General features: G+C 41.3%; 1 protein-coding gene across 1 annotated transcript in view; it reads right to left on the reverse strand.

The window, feature by feature from the left end:
• DNAH6 (dynein axonemal heavy chain 6) overlaps window positions 1-24,262 on the reverse strand; it is a 246,436-nt gene that overhangs the window by 210,084 nt on the left and 12,090 nt on the right. The window contains exons 8-17 of the mRNA XM_084834830.1: window positions 23,281-23,425; window positions 20,721-20,889; window positions 19,500-19,616; window positions 15,995-16,195; window positions 14,847-14,967; window positions 12,242-12,393; window positions 11,605-11,757; window positions 10,136-10,387; window positions 9,189-9,317; window positions 2,797-2,910 (exon numbers count right to left, since the gene is read on the reverse strand). Coding sequence (XP_084690956.1) covers window positions 2,797-2,910; window positions 9,189-9,317; window positions 10,136-10,387; window positions 11,605-11,757; window positions 12,242-12,393; window positions 14,847-14,967; window positions 15,995-16,195; window positions 19,500-19,616; window positions 20,721-20,889; window positions 23,281-23,425 — 1,553 coding nt within the window. The remainder of the gene's footprint in view (window positions 1-2,796; window positions 2,911-9,188; window positions 9,318-10,135; window positions 10,388-11,604; window positions 11,758-12,241; window positions 12,394-14,846; window positions 14,968-15,994; window positions 16,196-19,499; window positions 19,617-20,720; window positions 20,890-23,280; window positions 23,426-24,262) is intronic.

The following is a 24,262-nucleotide window of genomic DNA, read 5'->3' on the forward strand; positions in this document are numbered from 1 at the left end:
GCTAGGGACATGAGATCCACTGCCCTGAGATGGCGGATAGAGGGGAATTCCTGGGGCAATTTTGAGATTTTCTTCTGGGGGAAAGAAAATGAAGCCCATGTCTGTGTCTATGAGTGCCCCTAGGTGAATCAATCTCTTTGAAGGAGTCAGATGGCTCTTCTTGATGATCTGACAGGCATGTTAGTGGTGGCTTGTTGGAGAAAAATAACCCACACTGGATCGCTCGCAACAGGTTTGGACATCATGATAAGCCATGCTGACCCTACCTGGCTCATAAACCACCATGGCTTATTGTGATGTGCGAAACCAGTTGTGGATTCCCACAGTATGACAATCCATACTCACGGTTAAGTATGGGTTGAGTGTGGGTTGCTGCTGAACCATGGGTTGTTGTGTTGTGTGAACCCAGCTACACTAACAAACCATGGTTTGTTAAATACAAACAACCCACAGTTCACAACCCAGCAACAAACCGTGGGTTCTCTTCATGGGTTGTTCGTGGTTAATAAACCATGATACCTGATGGAATACCTGATGGTATGATGGTGGCCAGCACTTTAGAGAGCAGAGGGAAGAAATTATCAGAGTTAGAAAGGTGATCCTAGGTTGCTCAGTTTGAGCAGAGTCTGACCATTCTCCTGCTTTGATAGCTGAATGAGGGGAGTTGCTTTCATCATCACTAACCCTATGCGCAGGGGGTATCCCCTGGGCAAGAGGGAGTGAGGCAGTGGGGAAGCTTGGTCAGATTCCTCTAGGGAGTGAGTGGTGGCAATCAAGGTGGTGGAGTTGCTTTTAGTGACTTGCTCATGAGCTCCCCCTTTTAACATGTTGTCCTTTTCTCACCCTCTTTGATTTAGGCATGGCTCTAGGTGGAGAGAAGGAAGGTGAAGACTAAGGAGGTGGTGATGACTTTTCTCTCTTCCTTGAAGTACCTACTGTGGGCTGCCTCAGGAAATGGCAAATTACAGCAGGAGATATTTTGTAATAAGAGTCTCTGCTGATGTTTTTATAACCCCTTGAAGAAGGCCTTAAAAGCAAAAAAAGAGGCCAAAACACATTGGGCTTTCCACAAATAAAATCTTTGCATCTTGAGACATTTCTCTCTTTTTTGGGTCTACTTTGGATGCTTACCAAGCTTTGGACCCCCCCTGCTTCGGGAAATACCTATCAAGGATTTAGTCAGTAAGTTCGCTGACTACCACGGCTCTAATCTTTTGGATAAACTGATCCTCAACGAAGGGAGGGGAGGAGGGGGTGTTGTCCTGAAGAAAGAATTAGACCTAGTGGTCTATGGCTGCTGAAGGACTGGGTGGGCCTGAAAAGCAGAAGATGGCACCATCTGGAATTGGTGCAAGGATTCCAGCCACTTAAAATGGCAGCTGCTCCGAGGCACTGCTCTGATCTCCGCTCGCCGTCAACTCCAAACCTCATCTGTCAGCTGTGGTGTCCTCCACTGGGGTGTATTCAGCATTGGAGGCCTCAGAAATCACCACTTCTTGGTCGATAAGCTGTTCAGCCATGCAACGGGGCTCTGTTTGCTGCATGGCCTCTTCAGAGTTTGGGGAGATATCCACCTCCTGGTGCTGCTGGTGCTTGTGTTTGCCCTGCCCAGATGCAGTAGTGCAATCGCGAGGCTCAGTTTGGCTGTCAGGAGAGCAGAGTGCTAGCAAGCTATGTGAGGAGACTTAACGACCCTCATGTGCATCGTCTTCTTTCCAGGCTTCTTCAGTGCCATTGCTCCCTTCTTTACTGGAGCCATTAGAACAGAAATGAGAAGTTAAGAAGAGATTTGGATGGGGAACAGAGGGTAGAAGGAAGCCTGGAATCAAGAAATAGTAAGAAAAGAATTAAAGAGAGATCAGAAAAAGGTGTTTTAAGTGGAAAACAGGAGAGGAAGCTCGAGAGATTACTGTCCTGGGTGAGGCAGGGAAAGAACTGGAGGCGGAGCCAGAGGAAGCAGGACTCGAAACATGTGATCCCTGGCCTTTTGGGTGGTGCCAAGGAAACAATCCCAGTCTTTTGGACACCTCCTCACACCATATAGAGAAAGTCCCCTTTTCTCGATCCAAGCCATAGGGCATAAACTGGTGCACAAATTAAGATATAAATGAATTGTCGTATTGATATCAGTGTGATTATTCAAGATAAAAATATTACATAACTTTGAGGCCATAAAAGCATGACAGATTTATAAATAACTTTATAATATTTGGAGGGTGTATGTGTTAAGCACCTGCACAGTAGATCCATGCTATTGCCTTGATACATTAGCACTAACCCAGGAACACATGCAGTTTATGGTATTATTATTATTATTATTATTATTATTAATAATAATAATAATAATACAAACACTGATTAGCCATGCAGTCTGTACAACAGGCTTTCTGATTTGGAAGCAAGAGATGAGGACCTTGTTTACCACAAAACGTACACTATAAACTTTGTGTTCCTGGGTTAGTGCTAATTTATCAAGACGATAGCATGGAACTCTGCTGTGCAGGTACGCATATATATAAAGCCAATTCATGAGAAATTCAGCTATTCAGCTTTTGAGATTTTATAAGCCTTCTTAAACTTCCACTTTTTGTCCTCCTTTCTCAGATCCAATGTAATATATGAGCTAAGGAAGAAGCAACAGAATAATAGTAAATAATGACTTCCTTTGATTTAGCCATTTAACATATATTTCTTTCCCTGAAAAACCAAACATTTGTACATTTTAAACATATTTATACTCTTAATTGGCATTCAGGTTGTTTATACATCATTTAAAGAATAATGCATGAAATTTACCTCCATCCAATCTTCTTCAAGTACTGACCATTCACAAAGAGAATCCCATAACAGTTGTTTCAATTTCAGCTCTGCACAAACTTCCTCTAGAGCATCAAATTTTGTCACTTCCACCTTTGAAGAAAGAATTAGAAAAATTTCATTTTCTGAGAATGTACATTACAAAATAACCTACTATGCTTGTTCTTTAAGAAAATAGCCAACTGCTAAATGCTATGGAATTGACTGTAGGGAAGAGAGGTGGATCAATCTGTCATACATATATCAAGTTATTTTTGTAACCATAATTTATTTATTATTTATTTATTTGTTTAACCATGATCTCTGGTTTCCTACATAACAAGACAGGATTCTTTTAAAGTAGAAAAATATGCTAGCAAATTCCCTCCCTTGGTTGTGCAGGAAAAGGGAGGGGGTAGCATCTGAGCCAGAGTATTTGCCTGGGCCTGCCCTAGCTTGTGCACATCGTTCTAAGCCATGGTTTAGCATTACATGTGACTGCCAAACCATCTCAACATTGGTGAAAAGAGCATGAACACAGTTATAGTGAAATAAAGGCACACACTACTCCAAGAACTCAAATTAAGCCTGTTGCTAATAGGACACGTTTTTCAAAACCCTCCTCTATGATGTTGATGATTACAAGGATGTAATGTTAATATGTTTAAGCAAGCCAATAATACAGATGATCAAAGTATCTTCAGTTCTACTTTTGTTTTAACTTGTAGAGGTTTAGAACAAACCATCTATTAACTTGGTGATATGTTCTGGAAATAAGGACTACATTTTTACAAATTTCTCAATAAAGTGTTACAACATACACAATTTAAATGGATAATTTGAACATATTACACAAAAAAAGATACTAAAAACAAATACTCATAAACCTCAAAATTATGTGGTCTCTTTAAAATGCTAATTATTTCCACAGTGGTAGCTGTTTTCGTAGTTAATGACTATTACAATTAGTGGCCATTTTAAAAGCACTTTTATTTAGCTCTTACTTTAGAGAAATGGGGAGGGAAATTACTACTTTCGGTGAAATAGTTTCTGCATTGTTTTAAAATGAAATTGCAATGCACTTGAAGCTATGTACAGATAGTTATTTATGTGGAACAATGAAACAAACTTGCTCATATTGTAGCACTAGCATGGCTTCATCTTGATACCTGCATGAACATAACAGAGGAAGGGCCCCACTTTAGGGGGAAAGGCCTATTTGCTTAGTTTTCCTAAATCTTAATTGTAGCTGCTTCTGCTGCTCCCGTCCATATAAAAGAATACTGAAAATGACTGTATTGCAAATTGATTGCAAACAGTTTCTGGTTTACTCAATGTTACCCCCAAAGTGAAAAATAAAAGAAAAAGAAAATTCTTCAATATTGGGGCTCCGCTGGAAGCTACAGGTGTTTTGCACTGCATTTTTCCTATCACGTTTATAGCCTTCTTTCCCTCCAGAGAGCTCAGGGCGTCATAATACATAGTTCTCTCACAACCACCCCAACCTCCATTTTATCTTTAAAACCACTCTGTGATGTAGGTTAGGCCAGGGGTCCCCAACATGCCCCAAGGCACCTCCAATTATGCCTGTGAAGGGGTCCCCAATGTGATGCCTGCAGGCACCTACAATTTTTTAATTTTTTTTTATTTTTCCCATTTTAATATATGTACATGAATTTGTATATATCCATAGCAATGAAAACATATGAAATAAATACAGTGTTTTAACAATTATACATAGGCTTCAACAAAAGTGGGCCAAATATCCATTTGAGAGTGGTGTCAATATGCCACCCATTTTGAAAAGGCTACATAAGCAGATGAATGGGTACTTTCACATACTTTTAGAAAAATTAAAAATAATCATGGGAACTACTACATAAGTGTCTGTGATGGTACTGGTCAAGCTTCTGGGAGTCAGTTTTAGCTTTTCTTGGGTAAAACCTGAAGAGCTACAAAAGCCTTCAAACTAGTTTGAGCAAAGATTATGGTGGGGCACAAAAAATGTGTGATGGGTGGAAGAGAACAGCTTTCACAGGACTGAATTATCCCATGGCAGCACAGGTGAAAGTTAATACCAATTAGCTGAGAAGGCTAATATGAGCTCAAACATATGGGGTTCCTTCCCACATGGGAAATCTCATCCAAGGACAAATGGGTACTCAGCAAAACCTAGGAGGGTTATCACATCGAAATCTCCCATGCACCCAGAGACAGATTTCTCCCCTCCCTTGCCTCCAACTCTCTAGCAAAAACAGCCATTACTTCACAAGCTATTCAACGTCTCCTGAATGTTGGGGCGATAGAACCTGTTCTGCCCCCAGAAATGTTCTCAGGGATTTACTCTATTTTCTTTATTGTCCCAAAGAAAGACGGGCCATGGTGACCCATTCTGGATCTGAAGCATGTCAACAAACATATTAATTTGTGCATGAGTTCTATTAAAGCACAGCTTGAATTATGTTTGAATAGATGTTTTAAATTTTCCATATATATTATTGTTAAAAGTAGCTCAATTACTTATTGCACTAGCAGGCAAAAGAAGAAAGGCAAAAGTGACAACAAGGGTTAATACAATACTACTACTGAGAATTATTTCTGTGCATAAACCATCATTAGTGCAGTTGCTTCAATACAGGGGAAAGCCTTCCCATGGCCCAAAAGCGTCACAGAACAGCAGGGCATAGAAAGGGAATGAGACCACAACTGACCTGATAAACATTTCAGAATTATTGGGAGCGATCAGTAGCAAGAGAATTTCCCCTTGCTTAGAGAGGCAACCGAGGCAGAATAGTACAATTCTGTTCTGTCTGCCATTATACTGCAAAAGCAGAAAGGACTGTGTTGCCAAGTTGTAGACATCAATTCACTTCCTCTGGAAGAGTGCCGTTTACTTCACATTGCAGTGGAGTCAGGGCTTGTAGGGTCAAAGCACCAGACATTTTGACTACAGGGAGGAGGATGTCATCTGCTATCACTATCCCACCCCCACTCCCAAAATCAGGCTTCTGGGTTCCTTCTGAGCTTAGCTGCAATCCTCACAGTAGCTGGAAGAGGGAGCAGGCGGGGGGGAGCACACAGGTTTTCCCAGCAACAGTATATTGTTGTGAGCTATCGCTGTTGTAATACAAAGTATTTTGGAGTGACCTGATCTTGAATGGGCAATTAAGATCCATTCGCTTTACAAAAGACCTGCTCCTAGCGGAGATGAAAATTGCTAGAACTGGTTTGCTGATATGGAAAGTACTCGATTTAGTTTCAGAAGAATGGTGGGCAGTCAGGTGTGAATTTACCCAGAGATATGCAGTATTTAATGCAGTAATTAACAGCATATGTACACTAATTTGCTAGAGCAATTGGCATTTTTTCTGTATTCACAAACAGTGAAGGCCACACTTTTTGCTACTAACAGATGCTAAAACAATGCCCAGTAGTCGCTCTTCACACTGTGTACCTTCTAACTGATAAGGGATGCTTCTTTGTGTAGTGTGAGAAACTTAATTTGCTGCCAAGAGAGAAAGGGCCCCCCCTCTTCCTTTTGGAAGAAGCAAGGGGTGTGTATGTGTTTTCTGACAGTTTGAACTAAACAATGAGTTGTTGTTGTTGTTCAGTCGTTCAGTCGTGTCCGACTCTTCGTGACCCCATGGACCATAGCACGCCAGGCCTTCCTGTCCTGCGCTCTCTCCCGGAGTGTGCTCAAGTTCATATTCATTGCATCCGTGATGCTATCTAGCCATCTCATCCTCTCCCGTCCCCTTCTCCTTTTGCCTTCAGTCTTTCCCAGCATCAGGGTCTTTTCCAGGGAGTTTTCTCTTCGCATTAGGTGGCCAAAATATTGGAGCTTCACCTTCAGTATCTGTCCTTCCAATGAGCACTCAGGGTTGATTTCCTTTAGGATGGACTGATTTGACCTCCTTGCAGTCCAGGGGACTCGTAAGAGTCTTCTCCAGCACCACAGTTCGAAAGCATCAATTCTTCGGCGCTCAGCCTTCCTTATAGTCCAGCTCTCACAGCCATACATTACTACTGGGAAAACCATAGCTTTGATTAGACGGACCTTTGTCGGCAAGGTGATGTCTCTGCTTCTTACTATGCTGTCTAGGTTGGCCATAGCTTTCCTCCCAAGGAGCAAGCGTCTTTTAATTTCATGGCTACAGTCACCGTCTGCGGTGATCTTGGAGCCCAAGAAAGTAAAATCTGTCACTGCTTCCATTTCTTCCCCTTCTATATGCCAGGAAGTGATGGGGCCAGATGCCATGATCTTCGTTTTTTTAATGTGGAGTTTCAAACCAGCTTTTGCACTCTCCTCTTTCACCCTCAACAAGAGGCTCTTGAGATCCTCTTCGCTTTCTGCCATTAGGGTGGTATCGTCTGCATATCGGAGGTTGTTGATAATTCTCCCAGCAATCTTAATTCCGACCTCTGATTCATCCAACCCGGCATTTCTCATGATGTACTCTGCATATAAGTTAAATAAGCAGGGTGACAATATGCAGCCTTGTCGTACTCCTTTCCCAATTTTGAACCAATCGGTTGTTCCATGTCTGGTTCTTACTGTTGCTTCTTGACCCTCGTACAGGTTTCTCAGGAGACAGGTAAGGTGGTCTGGTACTCCCATCACTTTCAGAATTTGCCACAGTTTGTTGTGATCCACACAATCAAAGGCTTTAGCGTAGTCAATGAAGCAGAAATAGACGTTTTTCTGGAATTCTCTTGCTTTCTCCATGATGCAGCGAATGTTGGCGATTTGATCTCTAGTTCCTCTGCCTCTTCGAAACCCAGCTTGTACTTCCGGTAGTTCTCGGTTCGCATACTGCTGAAGCCTAGCTTGTAGGATTTTGAGCATCACCTTGCTGGCATGTGAAATGAGCGCAATGGTGTGGTAGTTTGAACACTCTTTGGCGTTGCCCTTCTTTGGAATTGGAATGTAAACTGACCTTTTCCAGTCTTGTGGCCATTGTTGAGTGTTCCAGATTTGTTGGCATATTGAATGCAGCACTTTAACAGCATCATCTTTTAGGATTTTAAATAGCTCGGCTGGAATACTGTCATCTCCGCTAGCTTTGTTGTTAGTAATGCTTCCTAAGGCCCACTTGACTTCACTCTCGAGGATGTCCGGCTCAAGTTCAGTGACCGCACTATCATGGCTATCAGGGACATTCAGATCTTTCCTGTATAGTTCTTCTGTGTATTCTTGCCACCTCTTCTTAATCTCATCTGCTTCTGTTAGGTCCCTGCCTTCTTTGTCCTTTATCATGCCCGTCTTTGCACAAAACGTTCCCTTGAGATCTCCAATTTTCTTGAAGAGATCTCTAGTCTTTCCCATTCTGTTGTTTTCCTCGATTTCTTTGCATTGTTCATTTAAGAAGGCCTTCTTGTCTCTCCTTGCTATTCTCTGGAACTCTGCATTCAGTTGGGTATATCTTCCCCTTTCTCCCTTGCTTTTCGCTTCCCTTCTTTCCTCAGCTACTTGTAAAGCCTCATCAGACAGCCACTTTGCTTTCTTGCATTTCTTTTTCTTTGGGATGGATTTCGTTGCTGCCTCCTGAACAATGTTACGGACCTCCGTCCATAGTTCCTCAGGCACTCTGTCTATCAGGTCTAATCCCTGAAATCTATTCCTCACCACCACTGTATATTCATCAGGGATATGATTTAGATGAGACCAGCCCAATAAAACCCTGAGCAATTGGCCCGCTACCTGTTCTCATCTGAGAGGGGGAAGGCATGCCACCTGCTCAGCTAAGCAGCCCCATGGGATGGCACCCGTCACTCCCCTGGGAACCAGAGCGACTGAACTGAGAGTTAAGGGCGTGTGAAAGCTTTCTTTGCTTTTGCTTTCTCTGCATCCATTTTCCATCAATAAACTCTTTCATTCTTTCACACAAGTGGACTTGAGTCATATTGGTATCCTCGAATCTGGTTAGTGTGGCCCTGAGTGCACCAGGCTCCAGTTTAAGACATGGAATAACACAGCTGCCCGCATTTTTGGACTGTCCTTCAGAACATGGCTGTGGGGACTGTGATGTTGAGCTCCTGCACTTCAAATTTTGCCACCACACCACTGATTATGGGACCACTGTGGAGAATGCAGAAATAGTTCTAATTTATTACACTTGTATCTCATCCTTAATCTAAGGAGCTCAAGGCAGTATATGTGGCTCTCCACAAACCCCAATTTCTTCCTCACAACATCCCTGTGAGATAGGTTAGACTGAAAGACAGTGACAGGCCCAAGGGCACCCAGTCCCAATTTTAGTCCAATACTCTTAATTTTAGTCCGATACTACACCACGCTACCTCTCCACTAATAACTTATGATGTGCTTGATTTTGCAAATCATACTGTAGACTTATATAAATAAAGCATACATGGACCTCTAAACAAATTACCTTAAAGTTCTTCTGATAGGATTTATACTGGAATACACGTTTCTGTAGGTCATCAAGAATGGTTTGCATCTCTTCTAGAACTTGTCTCACTCTGTCTTGGTCAGCATTTATATCCAAAATCTGAGGATCCTATTAAACACCAAAACTCATTTGCTTTTATATTTAGCTTTCATAAAAGTTTAAATAAAAGTGCTGCATGTCAAACTAGTACAATTAAATTCACTGGGGCATATATTCTATATCTACTGTGCAGTGCAAGGCATATGCAACGAGTTCCCTCTCCCTGTTTTAATCCCTGCTACACAGAGCACCAAATAATTTTGCTCAATTTTTCTCTATTATTACCTATAAAGTAGAGATCGGCAACTCCTCACTTTAGTACATGGCCAAATAGAAGTTTAATTGAGCTGAGTTACATAATAAGTGAAGGACTCTGCCAACACCTGTTACTATTCACACTGGGAAGAAGGGGTTGAAGAGCCCTTTGCCTGTGTCTTCACTTTTCTGTGAATTAAACTGTGAGCATAGCCCATATTGCTGACCCTTCAGCTTTTACTCAGTTCAAAATATGTCCTGTTACATCCAAAGGCGTTAGTGGAGTTCTTGCTGGTACCTACGAAACTGCCTTATACTGAGTCCACTGGTTCAATAAGCCCAGTGCCATCTATCTTGGTTGGCACAGGTTCTCCAGATTGTCAGGTAGAGATCTTTCACAGACTTGCTACCCAAGAGATCCTTTTAATTAGAGATGTCAGAGACTGAACTTGTGACCTTCTGCAAGCAAAGCGTATACTCTGTCACTGAGCTATGGCCGCTCACGTGCCTTGCTTTCAATGCTCGACACTGTGGGAAGCTAGTAGTGCCAAATCACTAGTATACAATAATAATAGAAATGCATAATGCTAATTCTTTAAGATACAGACATGAAAAAACGATCCTTTCTGTACCTGAGCTTGGTGCTTAACATCTTTAACTTCTTCATTTAGTTCATGAACATCTATGTCTAAAAGTTGACAGAATCTAACAATGCTGGCATCTCTTTCTCCCACAGATTTGTCAATTGCATTACGAACAGCAATAATGGATGGTTTCAGACTTGAAAACAAAGCAAAATCTTCAGGAGGAGCTGGTACTGTATACAGTTCAATAAGCTGATACATCTTTGTTACTATTTTAGATTCATCTTCAAGAGTTTCAATCTGGGGGTGTGGGGAAATAAATTATTTTTCCATTTGTTTTGAAAACACACTTTCATATATAATCTTTGATCAAAGTTAATATCACTGGCAATTCTAAATTGTTGTAAAATACCAAGTTCAATGTTGGAAGAAAACCAAGTCAGCACCAGAATCTCTTAAACAGTATAAAGATAGAGGAATTTTATGTACTACCTATATGAAAGTCAAGTCCCAATGTTCTGTCACACTCAGGGGTAAACTAGATATTATGTTAAGTAAGTAGCTTGCAGCTGACCTTCTCAATTTTTTTTAACCTTGAAGTAAGCATGTGGAGCCCCGATCAGGACTGGTATCACCTTGCATGGGTAGGGGAGGTTTAAACCTTCCCACCTAGCCTTTACATTCTCTCACTGCCCCCTGCCCCTTGTGGGGACTAAAAAAACCTCAATTAGTGCCAACACCTGGCCTGAGTTTTGGAATGTTTTGTTTTTTTCCCTGTCCCATTTTTTGTATCACCTAGCCTGATGAAGAGTTCTGGAGAACTCAAAAGCTTGCACATTCTTTTGTGGGATTTTGGTTGGTCCTAATAAAGGTGTTCCTCAACTGTGAATTTTATTTTTTTTCTCATGGACCAACATGGCTATCTTTACTTTTTATTGCATTTACTCATTAGGTTGGATAGTGGGCAATAGCAACTACACTCTGTTGCCCCAGCATTGGAAAGCACAGGTAAGGAAGCACGACATCCCTTACTTCAGCCACCTAGGGCCTAGAATCTAGGAAGTGGGGATATGAATGAAAATTATGCATGCCACAACAGGCTACACAGCAAGTTTGGGGTGCACAGCCTTCACCCCCTATTTGTCTCCACCGTGGTGTGAGGGAGGGACTGAACTAATGCATGCCAACATCCATTCTGCCTCTATGCCAGAGATCAGAGGTAGCACAGAGGGGAGCTGTGCCCTCTCTGCACGGTTTCCAGAGCAATTGGATGTCTTCTACTGAAAACAGAATGTTGTACTAAATGGACCTTTGTTCTGATCCAACAGGGTCTACCTGCATTCTTATTTCTTAAGGGTAATGGATCACAGGTTTTTCAATTTAAATTATCTATATTTAGGTAGAAAATGGAGTAAGGGCAGTCCAAAAGCAAGCAAAATGCAATTCTTTCCCACAGCTGCAAAAGTACTTGCTAAGTTGGTAAATGCTATCTAGTAAGAGCAGTATAGTGAACATACCCTGTCTTGTATTTCATCAAGGAATGTCAAGCTAAACACGTATTCTGTAGTTGTAGTTGGATAAAACTCAAGTTTAAATTTAGCATCATTTGCCTCAACTAGAATGGCGGTCACTTTTTTCTTTGCAATTATGGGAAGCATTTCATTAATAACCTAGAATGCAAAGAAATCAGTTAGATGACTTTAAATGTATTGTAAAAATTTAAGAAGAGAAGTTTTATTAAGAGATGATGTTGCTCAAACTTACATGAATGAGTTCCTTATTCAAGATTATGCAGCTTGTAATATATGAACATCATGGGTCATGTGTTAATTGGAGAGCATGTTTCATTTAACAAGAAAAATAACACCTTCATCACAGGTCACTACTAATTTTGCAAAATCTCTTCTGATTACTATTTTCTCTCGTCCACCCTTTTTCACCCTCAACTGACATTCTCAGCAACCCAAAGGTCAACTGCCTTCAATATTCCATATATCATGGAAGTCACAATACATAAGTTATCTGGCAATTTATGCCTTTTTAAATATCTTTTTCTTTTAATTTACAAACGAATATACTTCTGAACACCCTGAGTCCCCTGAGCAAGCAGAAACTACCACCCAAGTTCGGTATCAAAGGGAATGATAGATTTACCTCCAAACAGCGCTTTGGTGATGGAATTAGTTTGTCTTTCAGCTTTTTAGCATCTATGAGCAACAACCCTAGGTTTCTCTTCTGCCTTATGGCCATAGCCTCTTTATGTTGTTTGTGATACTTCTCAAGTTGCTCAGCAAAGAATTTAACATCTGTTTATTATACATAGAATGTGAAATACAATTATAAATTTACAGATGCTTTAGACATTTTCCCAGTGGTATTCTATTTTCAAATAAAATAAAATAAAATAAAGGCTTTTTTTCCCACTTAGCAAAAAGGAATGTTTCTTCTCATTGGTGGATGCAGGAGATATCTTCTCCAACTTGCTGTACAGACAGGGTTTATGCAAATTAAACAAGCTTTGTCATTTTCATGTGGAGGCAGCCTCTTCCAGCTCCAGGACATTGAGAAATTGAGACAGCCAAAAGTTTCATCAACTCTAAGAACAACCCAGGTATCATGGAAGGTACAGAGGTGATCTTTAATAAATAAAGCCCCAACTCCAACTCCCTCCTTGCAGATGTTATGGCAACTAGGAAAGCTACTTTAAAGTTAACAGACAGAGGAGATCCTTCCCAAAGTGATTCAAAAGGCAGCACCCACATTTTATGTAAATCCCAGGAAGGAAGTCTATGAAGTGCCAGAGGATTAAGTAGAGAAACTTTCCATAAAAATGTGGACTTAAGGATGAGAGCCAAGCGGCCTATGGAACTTTCATACTGAGTTCAGTGGGATTTACTCCCAGGTAAGTGTATGAAGGATTGGATTACTCCTTAGTAAATGTGCTCAGAGCTGCAACCTGCCTTATCCACCCAGAAGATGGATAACATATCTGGATATAGAGAGAAACCTGGGGATTGATAACTTTGGTAATTTATAAACCAACCCCCACCACACCCCTGAAAGGTAGCCATGCTGGTCCATGAGAAATAAAACCCAAAATCTACTTGAGCAATACCTTTATTAGGAATTTGGTCAGTCCTAATAGGCATCCATTTTGGTAATGCATGATGATGAGTTTGCTAGAAACTTGGTATTGCAACATTTGGTGTAGATTTTAGGATTTCAAGAACTTACAACCCAAGAACTGTAAAAAAAAGTGTGTTCTAGAATACCAGAAACTACCGAAATAAAGTGTTTAAAATAAAATGAGGAGCCACCTTTGGTGGTGGCTCTGTCTACCTCCTCACCTGGTCCTGGGACCAAGAGCAGCAAAACAACATCCTCCAGTCCGGAGCTCTCTGTCTGGTGCTGCTGTGCTTGGGCGGGGGGGGGGGGGGAGAACGAGTGAGGATTTCCTCAGAAGTTAATCCCATTCTGTTTAATGGGGGTTACTCCTCTCATAATCATGTAAGTTTTCAGCCTAAGATCATGGGTTATTATAATCTACAATACATTCCCACACTCTCCCTTGCCATTATCTGAATTGTTCCTATTGCTTCCTTCCCTCTTTAACTCTCCTTATTAGATCAATTCTTGTCAGGTTCCCTCTCCAAAAGCTAACAGTGCCACATCATTTGTCCATTTTCTTCTTAAAAGATCATGCAACATCTGTTCAGATTTATTGGCATACAGTATAAGCGGCCTCTAATCTGGTGTACTGACACAGCCAATTTTAACAACCGGATCATAAAAGACAAAATGATTGTGGAAGAGTTATATTCTAAGCAGAATAAGTTCCAGTATTAATAGGATCTAAAATAATTGTATATTGTTCTAGAAATCCACAGATAAAGGGGGCTCTTCTTTTCAAAAAGTTGCCCTTCATATGTGGAGAGTGACAGAAACATGCAATGAGGATGGAGGAACTAGTGTGCTCCCCCTCGTGTGCTTATTCTACCCAGAAAGGGAATGCTTGAATAGGGCTTGTATTTACTGAAATCCCTTGGACTGATACTAGAGTAAGTAAGCAGTGGATTGTGGCCTAAATATTGCCACTTCTTTGTCTACATGTTTTCAAGGTGTCATGGAAGGATAGGAGAAATGAAATGAGCAAGTAACAATAGAAACAACAGCAATTTAACACATAAATTCAGCAGTCATTCATTTGAGGATTCTTTTAACGAGTATAATGTAGCTCACAATGTAAAATCAAGATCTAATATAAAAATGAGATGAAGTCTTCTAATGTTAACGTAAGATTTTTCTTGGCTTCAAAAGGAATGAGATACATAATGCTTACCGTTTAATGATTCTTAGCATTTCTGTAACCCTTTAGAATGTTCAAAGAATTCTGCATGCAATATTATTTACAACTATGTAAAGTAGGCCTGCAACATTATCCACATATTGCAGAAGGGAGGGGAGGTAAGGCTGAGAAAATAGCAGCTTGTTTAAAGCCTCCTAGTGAGTTCATAATTGAGGTGAGATTCAAAGCAAGTACTCAATAGCTGAAGCTAGTGATTACATCACAACAGCTCTATGTCCCATGAAAGAAATGCAGAATAAGTATTAAAATAAAACTTCCTATTTAACGCCATTTCTAAAGAATTTATGTTGTATAAACACTGCAAATGTTTACTAGCATAATACAACCTGCTAAGTAGATCACTGTATGGTCTCTAGAATGGTAACAAAAAACAAACTATGAAACAAAATTTACCCGGTTCTTCTTTCTTCAGAGCTTCCAAGTCAAGGCTTTCATTTTCTTTGAAAAATGATCGAAACTTTTCAAAAGTAGCTGCATACAAGTTGGCTGCTTCAAATGCTGAATTGATTGTTTCCTAAAAGTCAATAATTTAGGGTAAGCGATGTCTGTAATTTCATTTAGCTTCATTTATTCCTTGTTGTCTTCCATTGTCCCTTGTTATTCCTATGCTGCTTTACAACTTTGTAGTACATGTGTACAAGGATTGGCATAGGAATAACGAAGGAGACATGATAAAGGACAAAGGGCAGGCTGGGGTGCCTACCCATAAGTAAACTGCTATGGATAGTGGTGCCAGCTTGCCATTTCAAACAGCAAGCAGGAATACTATACATAAATAGATTTACTTGCAGGTACGTCCATCAGTTTGTTATTTCACGCAGCAAGCTTATATGGAGCAATGTTCCACATGTACAGACAGATATTACAAGAAATACTGCAGAAAACATAGTGCCTCTCCAATGAGGCACTTTCTTTCCTGGTACAATGCCTAGAAAGGGAAGCCCTGCAGTGAGGTGAATATAGGCTGATGTTATCCAAATCCAACATTTTTCTTCAGGCTTAAGTTCTTTGTCACCTCTTAGCTATTAAGGAAAACAAAATAAATGGGCTACCTAGCCAATTTGGTGAGGGCTGTGTTCCTCTTTGTTGTTCCCCACTAACAGAACTGGAGTGTGTGGTGTCACCCATTTCTATATTAGAAGTCTCCTGCCTAAGGGCCAAACTAGACTGGTGTTTAGTTTGGCACTGAGGAAATCTGTTAGCCAGTTTGTTTTTCCCAATTGAATTTATGTAGGTGGGACAATCCTGTATCTTCTATTAATCTTAGTGGAAGTCAGATGGACTGCCACTCTCAGTATACACTTTTATAAAATATTACAGTAATTTTTCTCCAGGATATTATACTCATGTACTCAAGGAAACAAACCAAAACTGAAATACCAAAATTATTGTTAGTAGTTCATTTCTAATGGTAGACACAGCAAAAAAGAATAAGGAAAGGATGGGCCTCAAACTGGAACCTCAATAACAGCTTTAAGATTTGAGATATGAAGGAAGTGTTTACATCTGAAGAGGTTTCCAAGCAAGCATGTGTTCTGTACCTTTATTTGAAAGATAATGTTTTGGAGATGTTTATCATCTTTAAACATTATTGATAAGCTTGGTCCTTCTCCACATGTTTTTTCTTCAATTTTGTTGTTAATAACAGGACGAGTGAAAGCATCAAAGTATCGATCAGGAACAAGGTTTGCAACAGATAACACAGTTACCTGAAACTGAGTCACAATCTCTGCCATACCATCCTGTTAGACAAACATAGAAAAAAATCTATAAAAATGCTGGTTGCATTGAAAAGAGCCGAAGGAAGAACAACAATACTTCACATTTGTGTAGCACTTTTAGATTGTTCAAATCTAAGCTCTTCACATAAATAACATTGTTGCAAACTTTACAACAGTCCTGTAAGATACGTGAATATTATTATCTCCATATTGCAGATGGGAGAGTCCCTCAGGCTGAGAGAAGGTGGCTTGCCTAAAGTTACCGAATAGGTCACGACAGAGATGACATTTGAATCAGGGACCTTCTTGTTTGTAGTTCAGTCCCTTAGCCACTACAGTGCATCACCTATTTAAATTTACATACAAAGACTTCCACTTCCATTTTAGATTAACCACAGTTTAGCATATCAAACCACAAACTATGGTTAAGCCTAACTATGGTAAGCAGAAATAAACCTGCTCTCTAAACCACATTTGAAGTTGGCTTGTTTCCACTAACCATAGTTAAGACTAACCACAATTTGTTGAGTTTGGACAACACAACAAACTGCAGTTAATATAAAATGATTTGCTCTGTAAGGATTTGCTCTGTAAGGCAGAAGGGAGAGAGGAGCAGCACTTTGCGGGGGAGGGGCGGCAGCAGCAGGTTGGTGGTGGTTCCTTTACAAGGCTAGTTTTTGGTTTAATATTGTTTTTAATGAGTTTATACACAGAGAGAGGTTTTAATGGGAGGAAATTAATTTATACCAGCTCCAGGGATGGCATAGATCTGCTGCTAGTTTGGGGTGTGACTGGGGATTGGGAAGGCTGTGAATCCACTGCCATTCTCAGCATGCCCCCACACACCTCCTCCCCCCACCCCGCCCCACTGGAGTTCCAACATCAGAGAAGCACTGACTGCAGATATAAAGGAGCGGGATTCTAAGATCAGATCTCCCCTTCTAAACGGGAGACCTCTCGCTCCTCCCTCAGAGGGGGAGATCTGATATGGCCCCTGTGATGCCCTCCCAGGGACCACAGAATTGCAGGCTAAGTGTTGCTGATGCATATCTGATGACAACCACAGCAAAAAAGTACAAAAAGATGGTGATACCTTCACAATATTTTCATGATTTGAAATATACAAATAAGATAGTCCTCTTTTTAAGTAATTCAGTAATTCAATAGAATAATTCAAAACATAAAATAAATTTTATTTTAGTTTCTTTTTTAAATAAGAGACAATTTCATAGTTGATCTTTGGTATACCATCAATAGTAATGGGTGATAAACTTTAAAAGTTCTAATTCCCTCTTTCGCCCACTAACTCTACAAAAATCTCACACGTACAAGAATTTTAAAAAACTGATTTATAAGCTGATCCTATGATTTAGCACTAAACTAACAGTCCTGGGACAATTACCACTGCTCAAGCAGCCTTGTGACAGGCTGCCCGTGTTTTTTACCCTTATATTAAAGATTGGTATAGAAGTGGTCGAACAGAAGGAAACTACACGCTGAAAATTGATGGCTGAAGGAAGACAGGAACACTAAGTAGTATGGACAAAGGTCACTATTTTTCTCTGTACATCTGAGACAGATGTCTAGGTAATGGCTCCAGGATTAAGTATCTTCAGGAAAGAGAATGATTGATCACACATACCTCCTCTATTGGCACATTCACTAAACTTCAACAACTCAAACGAACTCCACATTGCCTCTCCTAGGGAATCTTAACAAATGTCTTCATGTGGAGAATCTAATTCTATGAAGAGTGGTTCTCCAGAGTTTTCTGCTGCAGAATCTGCACTACTGAAAAAAGAATATGCAGGATGCAAGGGAGGCTGGTGGCTCTATTTTTAGTGGAGAGGAGATTCCATTCTGCGTTTTAGTTACAAACAGCCAGAAATCTAAAGGAGTTAACCAAGGTGCTGAACTCCATCCCCAAAATGGGTGCAGCACCTTGGATAGCTTCTTTAGACTTCCGGCTGGTTTTAACTAAAACCCAGAATGGAATCTCTGCCCATCCCAACTTGGAGCTTCCAGCCCCCCCTCCCCCGTAGGATGCCATATGCTGCTAGCTATCTCTGTGTCAATATCCCCAACGCCATATCGTCTATACCTGAATGGGTGTCACCTGTACCTTAAATAAATCTCTGCAGTTAATATGAAGCATTGAAACCACAATAAGAAAAGCATGAATCACAAGCTTGGACACTTGAGCAGCTTTGCATATTCACAATGAAGAAAACTACATATATTAGATTATTTGCAGAAGCAATTAACTAAGTGCCATTGTTATTTTGCATCACTGGGTAAGTAGTGAGTCTACACAGAGGTTCCTGCTCTAAAGAGAGATCCCCTGGGTTGTAGGCCTAGAATATTTGCCTCTGAATGCTGGCCAGCTAACTTTCACTCCTGCACCATATAAACATCCTGCTTTTGCTCTACAGCCTCTGTCACCTTACATCAAGCTCCTTTACATGCTGCTTTATCTAATGCTCTCTCTTTATCTCTTACATGCTGCCTTCTTCAACACTGTTAGTTCCATTCCTGCATACCTGCACTCACACCTGAATCAGCCAGGTTAACTGACAATGGACAATCCTTGTTCATGTTTTATCCTGGGCTGCCTATGCATGTGCACGGGAGGCAATTTATGCTTCCCATGCACATCAGCACTCAACCCACATTCAGGCCAACCGACCACTCTATCAATCAAGAGCTCATTCCAGAGTTCCCCATGCAGCTCAGCCCTATGTCCACTAAGGGCGCAATCCTATCAAGACAGGCGGCTGCCTCTGAACTTGGAGGTGACCGCCTATCGAAAGCAGGGCAGGAGAAGCATGGAGGGGATCATTCCCTCTGTGCTTCTCCTGCCCTGCTTTTTCGGCTAGACAGCCACAATCGGCTGTCTAGCCGCGGGAGCACGGAGCAGGGAGGGAGGCTGCTATACGACACATAGGATGTGTTGTACAGGCAGCTATGCTCTTCCCACCCCGGAACAACCCCAGCCACGCACATTTCCAGCCACTCCGCGCTCCTCTTGCGAGCGTGGAGTATAGGGCTGTTCCACGCTGCCTCCGAGGCAGCGCGGAAGTGGGGGGAGGTCGGTTCTCCGGGAACCAACCTCAGAGCTCGCAATCTGAGGTCGGTTCCCAGAAAACGGCATATCCTATGGATGTCTAGCCACTGTCTAGCGGCCATAGGATTGCTCCCTCCAGGGTTTTATCCTAACAGTAAGTACCATCCTCCCCTCTGCATGTGAAAATAAGAATATACAGCCCATGGTAACAAATTATTTTTCACACAGCAAGCTTAAATTAAAAGTGAATGATTCTTAAACCTGGAATTCATCCAAAGTTGGTTCAAATAATAGTGCATGGATCTCTAAAATTAGCTCTGCAAGAAACATGGGAAGAAAAGACTCATCTTCCTCTGGTCCAGTAACTACTGTAGCTCCCTAAAATAGAAAGCAACAAAAATCAGAAATGAATATACATTTTAAAGTTAGAATTCTTAGGTTCACTAACCCAGCACATTTATGAAAAGAAATAATAGTTCAAAAGCCTGTTACAGATTTGCTTTTCTCAGAAGCAACGTAAGTTTCCAACCACAGCATCAGATTCAAGAACACATGCAACATGTCACTGTTTAGATTATAGAACATCCCAAATGTACTTCTGATTTCTGTCATATGGTTGAAACAGTTGCTATTTTGTATTTTTAAAGTACCCAGACAAATAAAATCAGACAATTTTAATGGGGCTTGTCCTAATCAGCCACCCGCAAAATGCTCCAGCCACAAATACATTCAGTTTAGTTCACAAGGTTCAGGTCTTAAACCAATGTTAATTTGTGTGTAAATATGCTCTAATATATGAAATGGAAGGTTTGGAAAGCACCCAGAAGGTCAAATAGTAAAGCACCTGGCTGTAGGTGCTATATTATTATGAATAAAAATAGACTATTGTGTAGCGGGCTGCTTTGTTTTTTGTGTTATTAAAAGGCAACAAAATAAATGTATATCAATTGCATATTAGGCTGAAAATGCTGAGCTCTATGGATGAAATCGGAAAAGTAAAGCAATTTACTTTCCAAATTCTGCCTCAGACAGGTACATACAATCAACAGTTGTCTACATATAACATTTTTGGAAAATGTGTTTTGGATCTCCGCTGATAAAATGGTTTACACAGAACATTCAGTTTCTTGTTATATGCATGGGTTCCAACTTTTAGTTGTCTGTTCCCCAATAACCCAGAGTTCTGGATTTGGACATCATAGAATATCTCTGTGTTATCCCAGTAGGAGCAGGCAGCTGGCTGGGAACCAGCATGCATGCAGGCTCCTGCTCATCTTCTCAACAACCCATGGGTTGTTAACCATGGGTTCTTACAATGTGTGAACCAGGCCATTTTATCAAAAAGGGGAGGAGAATCAGTCTGAAAAATACCAAAAAGACTGGTGTAAATTAGCAGGAAATAGTATGTTTTGACTTAAAGTCAGTTTTCTTAAGTGCCAGACAATGTGACAAACCAAACCATTTCAAACAAATCAATGTTACCTTCTTTTCCACAACTTCAGTTACTTCTTCTGCATTCCACTTCTGGATGACCTCTGAAGGAGGTGTCTTTTTCAACTTATCAGTGAGGTAATTCAAAAGAGTAGTGACAGATTTTACTGCCAAGACGTGCATAGTGTTCACTATAAGATAGTCAGCAAGACGAATAAAGCTGGAAAATAAAAATGATGCAATACAGAATATTGTCTTTGTATCTCACAGCCCTTCGTGGTTCCTGAATGTCCCAAAGATTTAAATGAGTTTCCCACAGTTGAATGCAGTGAGAACTATGGAAGGACTTTAAGCACATATGGCCACCCTGTGGCCCTCTGTGCAGCCTGCAGAGCCACAGGGTGCCCTGCCCACTTTCCTCCACCACCACTTAGCTGATCAGTCATCTAATAGCTGCTGTGAAACAGCTATCTGCTTCTCTGGGGGTTGGAGATTTAAGCCTCTCCACCTCCTCAGTGATCCTCATATAGACTATTCTTCCCTACTATTGGCAGTGAGGAAACAACAACCTGCATCAGGATTGCTCAAAAGAAGGGGAAGATAAAAGCCTCTCCCTTCAGCCAGTAATCCCAGTTCAGAGATCACTGCTTCCTCATTGCTAATAGTAGTGGGGAAACAGTGATTTGTATGAGGATCACGGGGGGCGGGGGGAGGCTTCAACCTCCTTCACCACCACTCCCAGTGATCCTGATTTGCACCCCTGCCCCATTAACCTCACCCTCCTGCCAGCAATCTTGATGCAGACTGCTGTTTCCTTGCTGTTACAGGAAACAGTGAACTGAAACAACCCCCACCCCCATCCCATCCCATGGTCTCAGCAGGCAGGGAGGGGTGGCTTAAACCTCCCCATACCTGCTTCCTGAGATGTTGTGTATGTGCATGTATGTGTGCGTGTGCACGCGCATGCACACATAGGCCCTGCTCCATCACCTGGAATTTCATGTAGGCCTCAAGGCCAAAAGGTTGCCCACCCCTGTCTTAAGATAAGAAAACAGCTAGTTTAATACCAGCAGCAACTGTAAAATGTGGTTCTATAAAACCTAATCATAGATTTTCTTAATGAGAAGAATGTCACAAACCAATACTTGTATGATGTAATACAATCACATGTTTCCAGGCACGGCCAGGTCTATTACATTACGTTTTCATGCTAACATGTATGCATCTTATGAAGTGAGCCCTAGCCCACAAAAGGTTATACCACAATAAATCTGTAATATTCTAACTACCACACAACTATTTCTTATAGTTTAATCAGATTCCATTTAAAGAAGATTTATGATAACTTAATAAACAATTAACCATTTTTTACAATGTGTTAATCAATTGTAAGAACCTGCCAGAGTCCAATGGATTGCTTATTATGTCATCTACTGATGTGTTTCATATTTAAATGCATAATTAAAAATGCATGATTTCTGCTCCAAACTATATGTGATGCCAAACGTTAGTCCGGGATACAGAATGTCTTTTAGCCCGAGGGCCGAATTCAATTTCATGTAAGCTCTCAAGGGGCACATTCCAGTGTTGGATGGGACCAAGGGCAAAAGAAGCAGGGCCCCAAACCCCCAAATGCCCACACAGTTTAGCTTAAAGCTCTTACTGCCATCAACTAAGCTTTTGGAGAGGCATTTCAACCTTTTAGAATGAGGAAAAACTTCATAAAAGCCAAGAAACCACCAAACAACTGGCGATCAGGGAAAGGCAGACAGAGACAGGGGAAGAGTGTGTGGTTATCTGGAGAACCCCAGGAGGCCATACTGGGAACCTTGGAGGGACAGATTTGGCCCCTGAGCCTGAGGGACTACACCCATGTGTTAGTCCATCCTCGAAAATGACCACTGTGTGTCTAGCCCTGCTTCCCCCTGTAATATCTAGGAGAAATAGCCTACTCATGGTATCACGGCGCGCCATGTTTTGCCATGGGGAGTAGCTGTAGCTCAGTAGTAGAGCACCTGCTTTGCATGCAAAAGGTCCAAGGTTCAGTCCCTGGCATCTCCAATTAAAAGGACCAGGCAGGAGGTGATAGAAAAGTTCTCTTTCTGCCTGAGATCCTGGAGGGCTGCTGCGAATCAGAGTGGATAATATTGGGCTAAATGGACCAGTGGTCTGACTCGGTATAAGGCAATTTCCTATGCTATCACTGGCTGCCCTGGCAGGGGCCAGGAAACATAAAGTGCCGTGACATAGTTAAGTACTGCTAAATTTAACAGACGGAGAGAGTGTAGTGTAGCAGATGCATTTACCATCACTTACAGTTTGGGCTTCACTATGCATTACACAATCTTTCTAAACACTTTCACACCTGCTTTTTAAGGTTACCAATAATACTTAAATTTTGAGAAGTTTAAGGAACAGTTTTGGGCTTTGGTGGGAAGAGCTACTGAAAAGAAAATTCACAAAATAACATTTGGGAATGCACAGATGCCTGTGATTATAGTCATCATTTGCAAGAAACACCACCAGCAAAATAAAATTTCTTATATTTATGATTTCTAAATTGAGGGAAAAGAAGTATTAGATGAGGCCCTAAAAAGAGCCTAATACCAACCATGTCAGCCTGGCACACTGAGCCCTTTTGTTGGCCTGTTCTGTGTATGTCATTTTTTCAATTTGTTCACCATAAAAATCTTTGTCAACATGAGGAAGAGTGGCACTCCCAGTAGTTAGCTTTGTTGATACCATTGTTATCTGTTCTGGTGATAATATAGGTGCATATTGCTGAAATTATTCCAAGTATTAAGCTAAACCAATACATTCCATTTACACTCAATTTGTTATAAGCAAAAGCAAGTAATTATAAGCAATTTTTTTGCCAGAAAACACAACATCATGCAAAAGACCAAGAAGCATTTTTCCTAAAAATCTATGTAGTGATAAAATAGAAAGATAGCATATTCACTTTTAAACATGGGGAGAGTAATCCTATGGCCCCCAGACAGCATCTGAGGGACACAGGATTGTTCCGTTTCCTGGCTCTGAGGTCAAAGACAAGGAAACTGCGCACTCCACCCCCTCCCCTTCGCAGCCAGCACAGAGATAACCACACCGGCTGCTGCTACAAGCTTACAACTGCGAGCTCATAGAAGGATAAAAGTGGGTGGCAACACACCTCCCACTCTGCATTAGATACTCATAAGCCTCCTAGTTCAGAGGCTTACAAGTATCCAGAGCAGATCCAATAGGATTGCACTCTAAATACTGTAACATATGTGATAAGGTAAAAAGGTAAAGGTGTCCCCAACCAGTCGTGTCCGACTCTAGGGTGTGGTGCTCATCTCCATTTCTAAGCCGAAGAGCCAGCGCTGTCCGAAGACACTTCCGTGGTCATGTGGCCGGCATGACTGAACACCAAGGTGCACGGAACGCTGTTACCTTTCCCGCCGAAGCAGTACCTATTTATCTACTTGCAATTTCTTGCTTTCGAACTGCTAGGTTGGCAGGAGCTGGGACTGAAGACAGGAGCTCACTCCGTCACGCGGCACTCGGGTCTCCAACTGCTGTCCTGCCGACCTTCCGGTCTGCAGTTCAGC

The sequence above is a fragment of the Heloderma suspectum genome, chromosome 2 (assembly GCF_057233095.1).
Source record: "Heloderma suspectum isolate Gila_16-S chromosome 2, 16-S_ref, whole genome shotgun sequence".
Taxonomy (NCBI): domain Eukaryota; kingdom Metazoa; phylum Chordata; class Lepidosauria; order Squamata; family Helodermatidae; genus Heloderma; species Heloderma suspectum.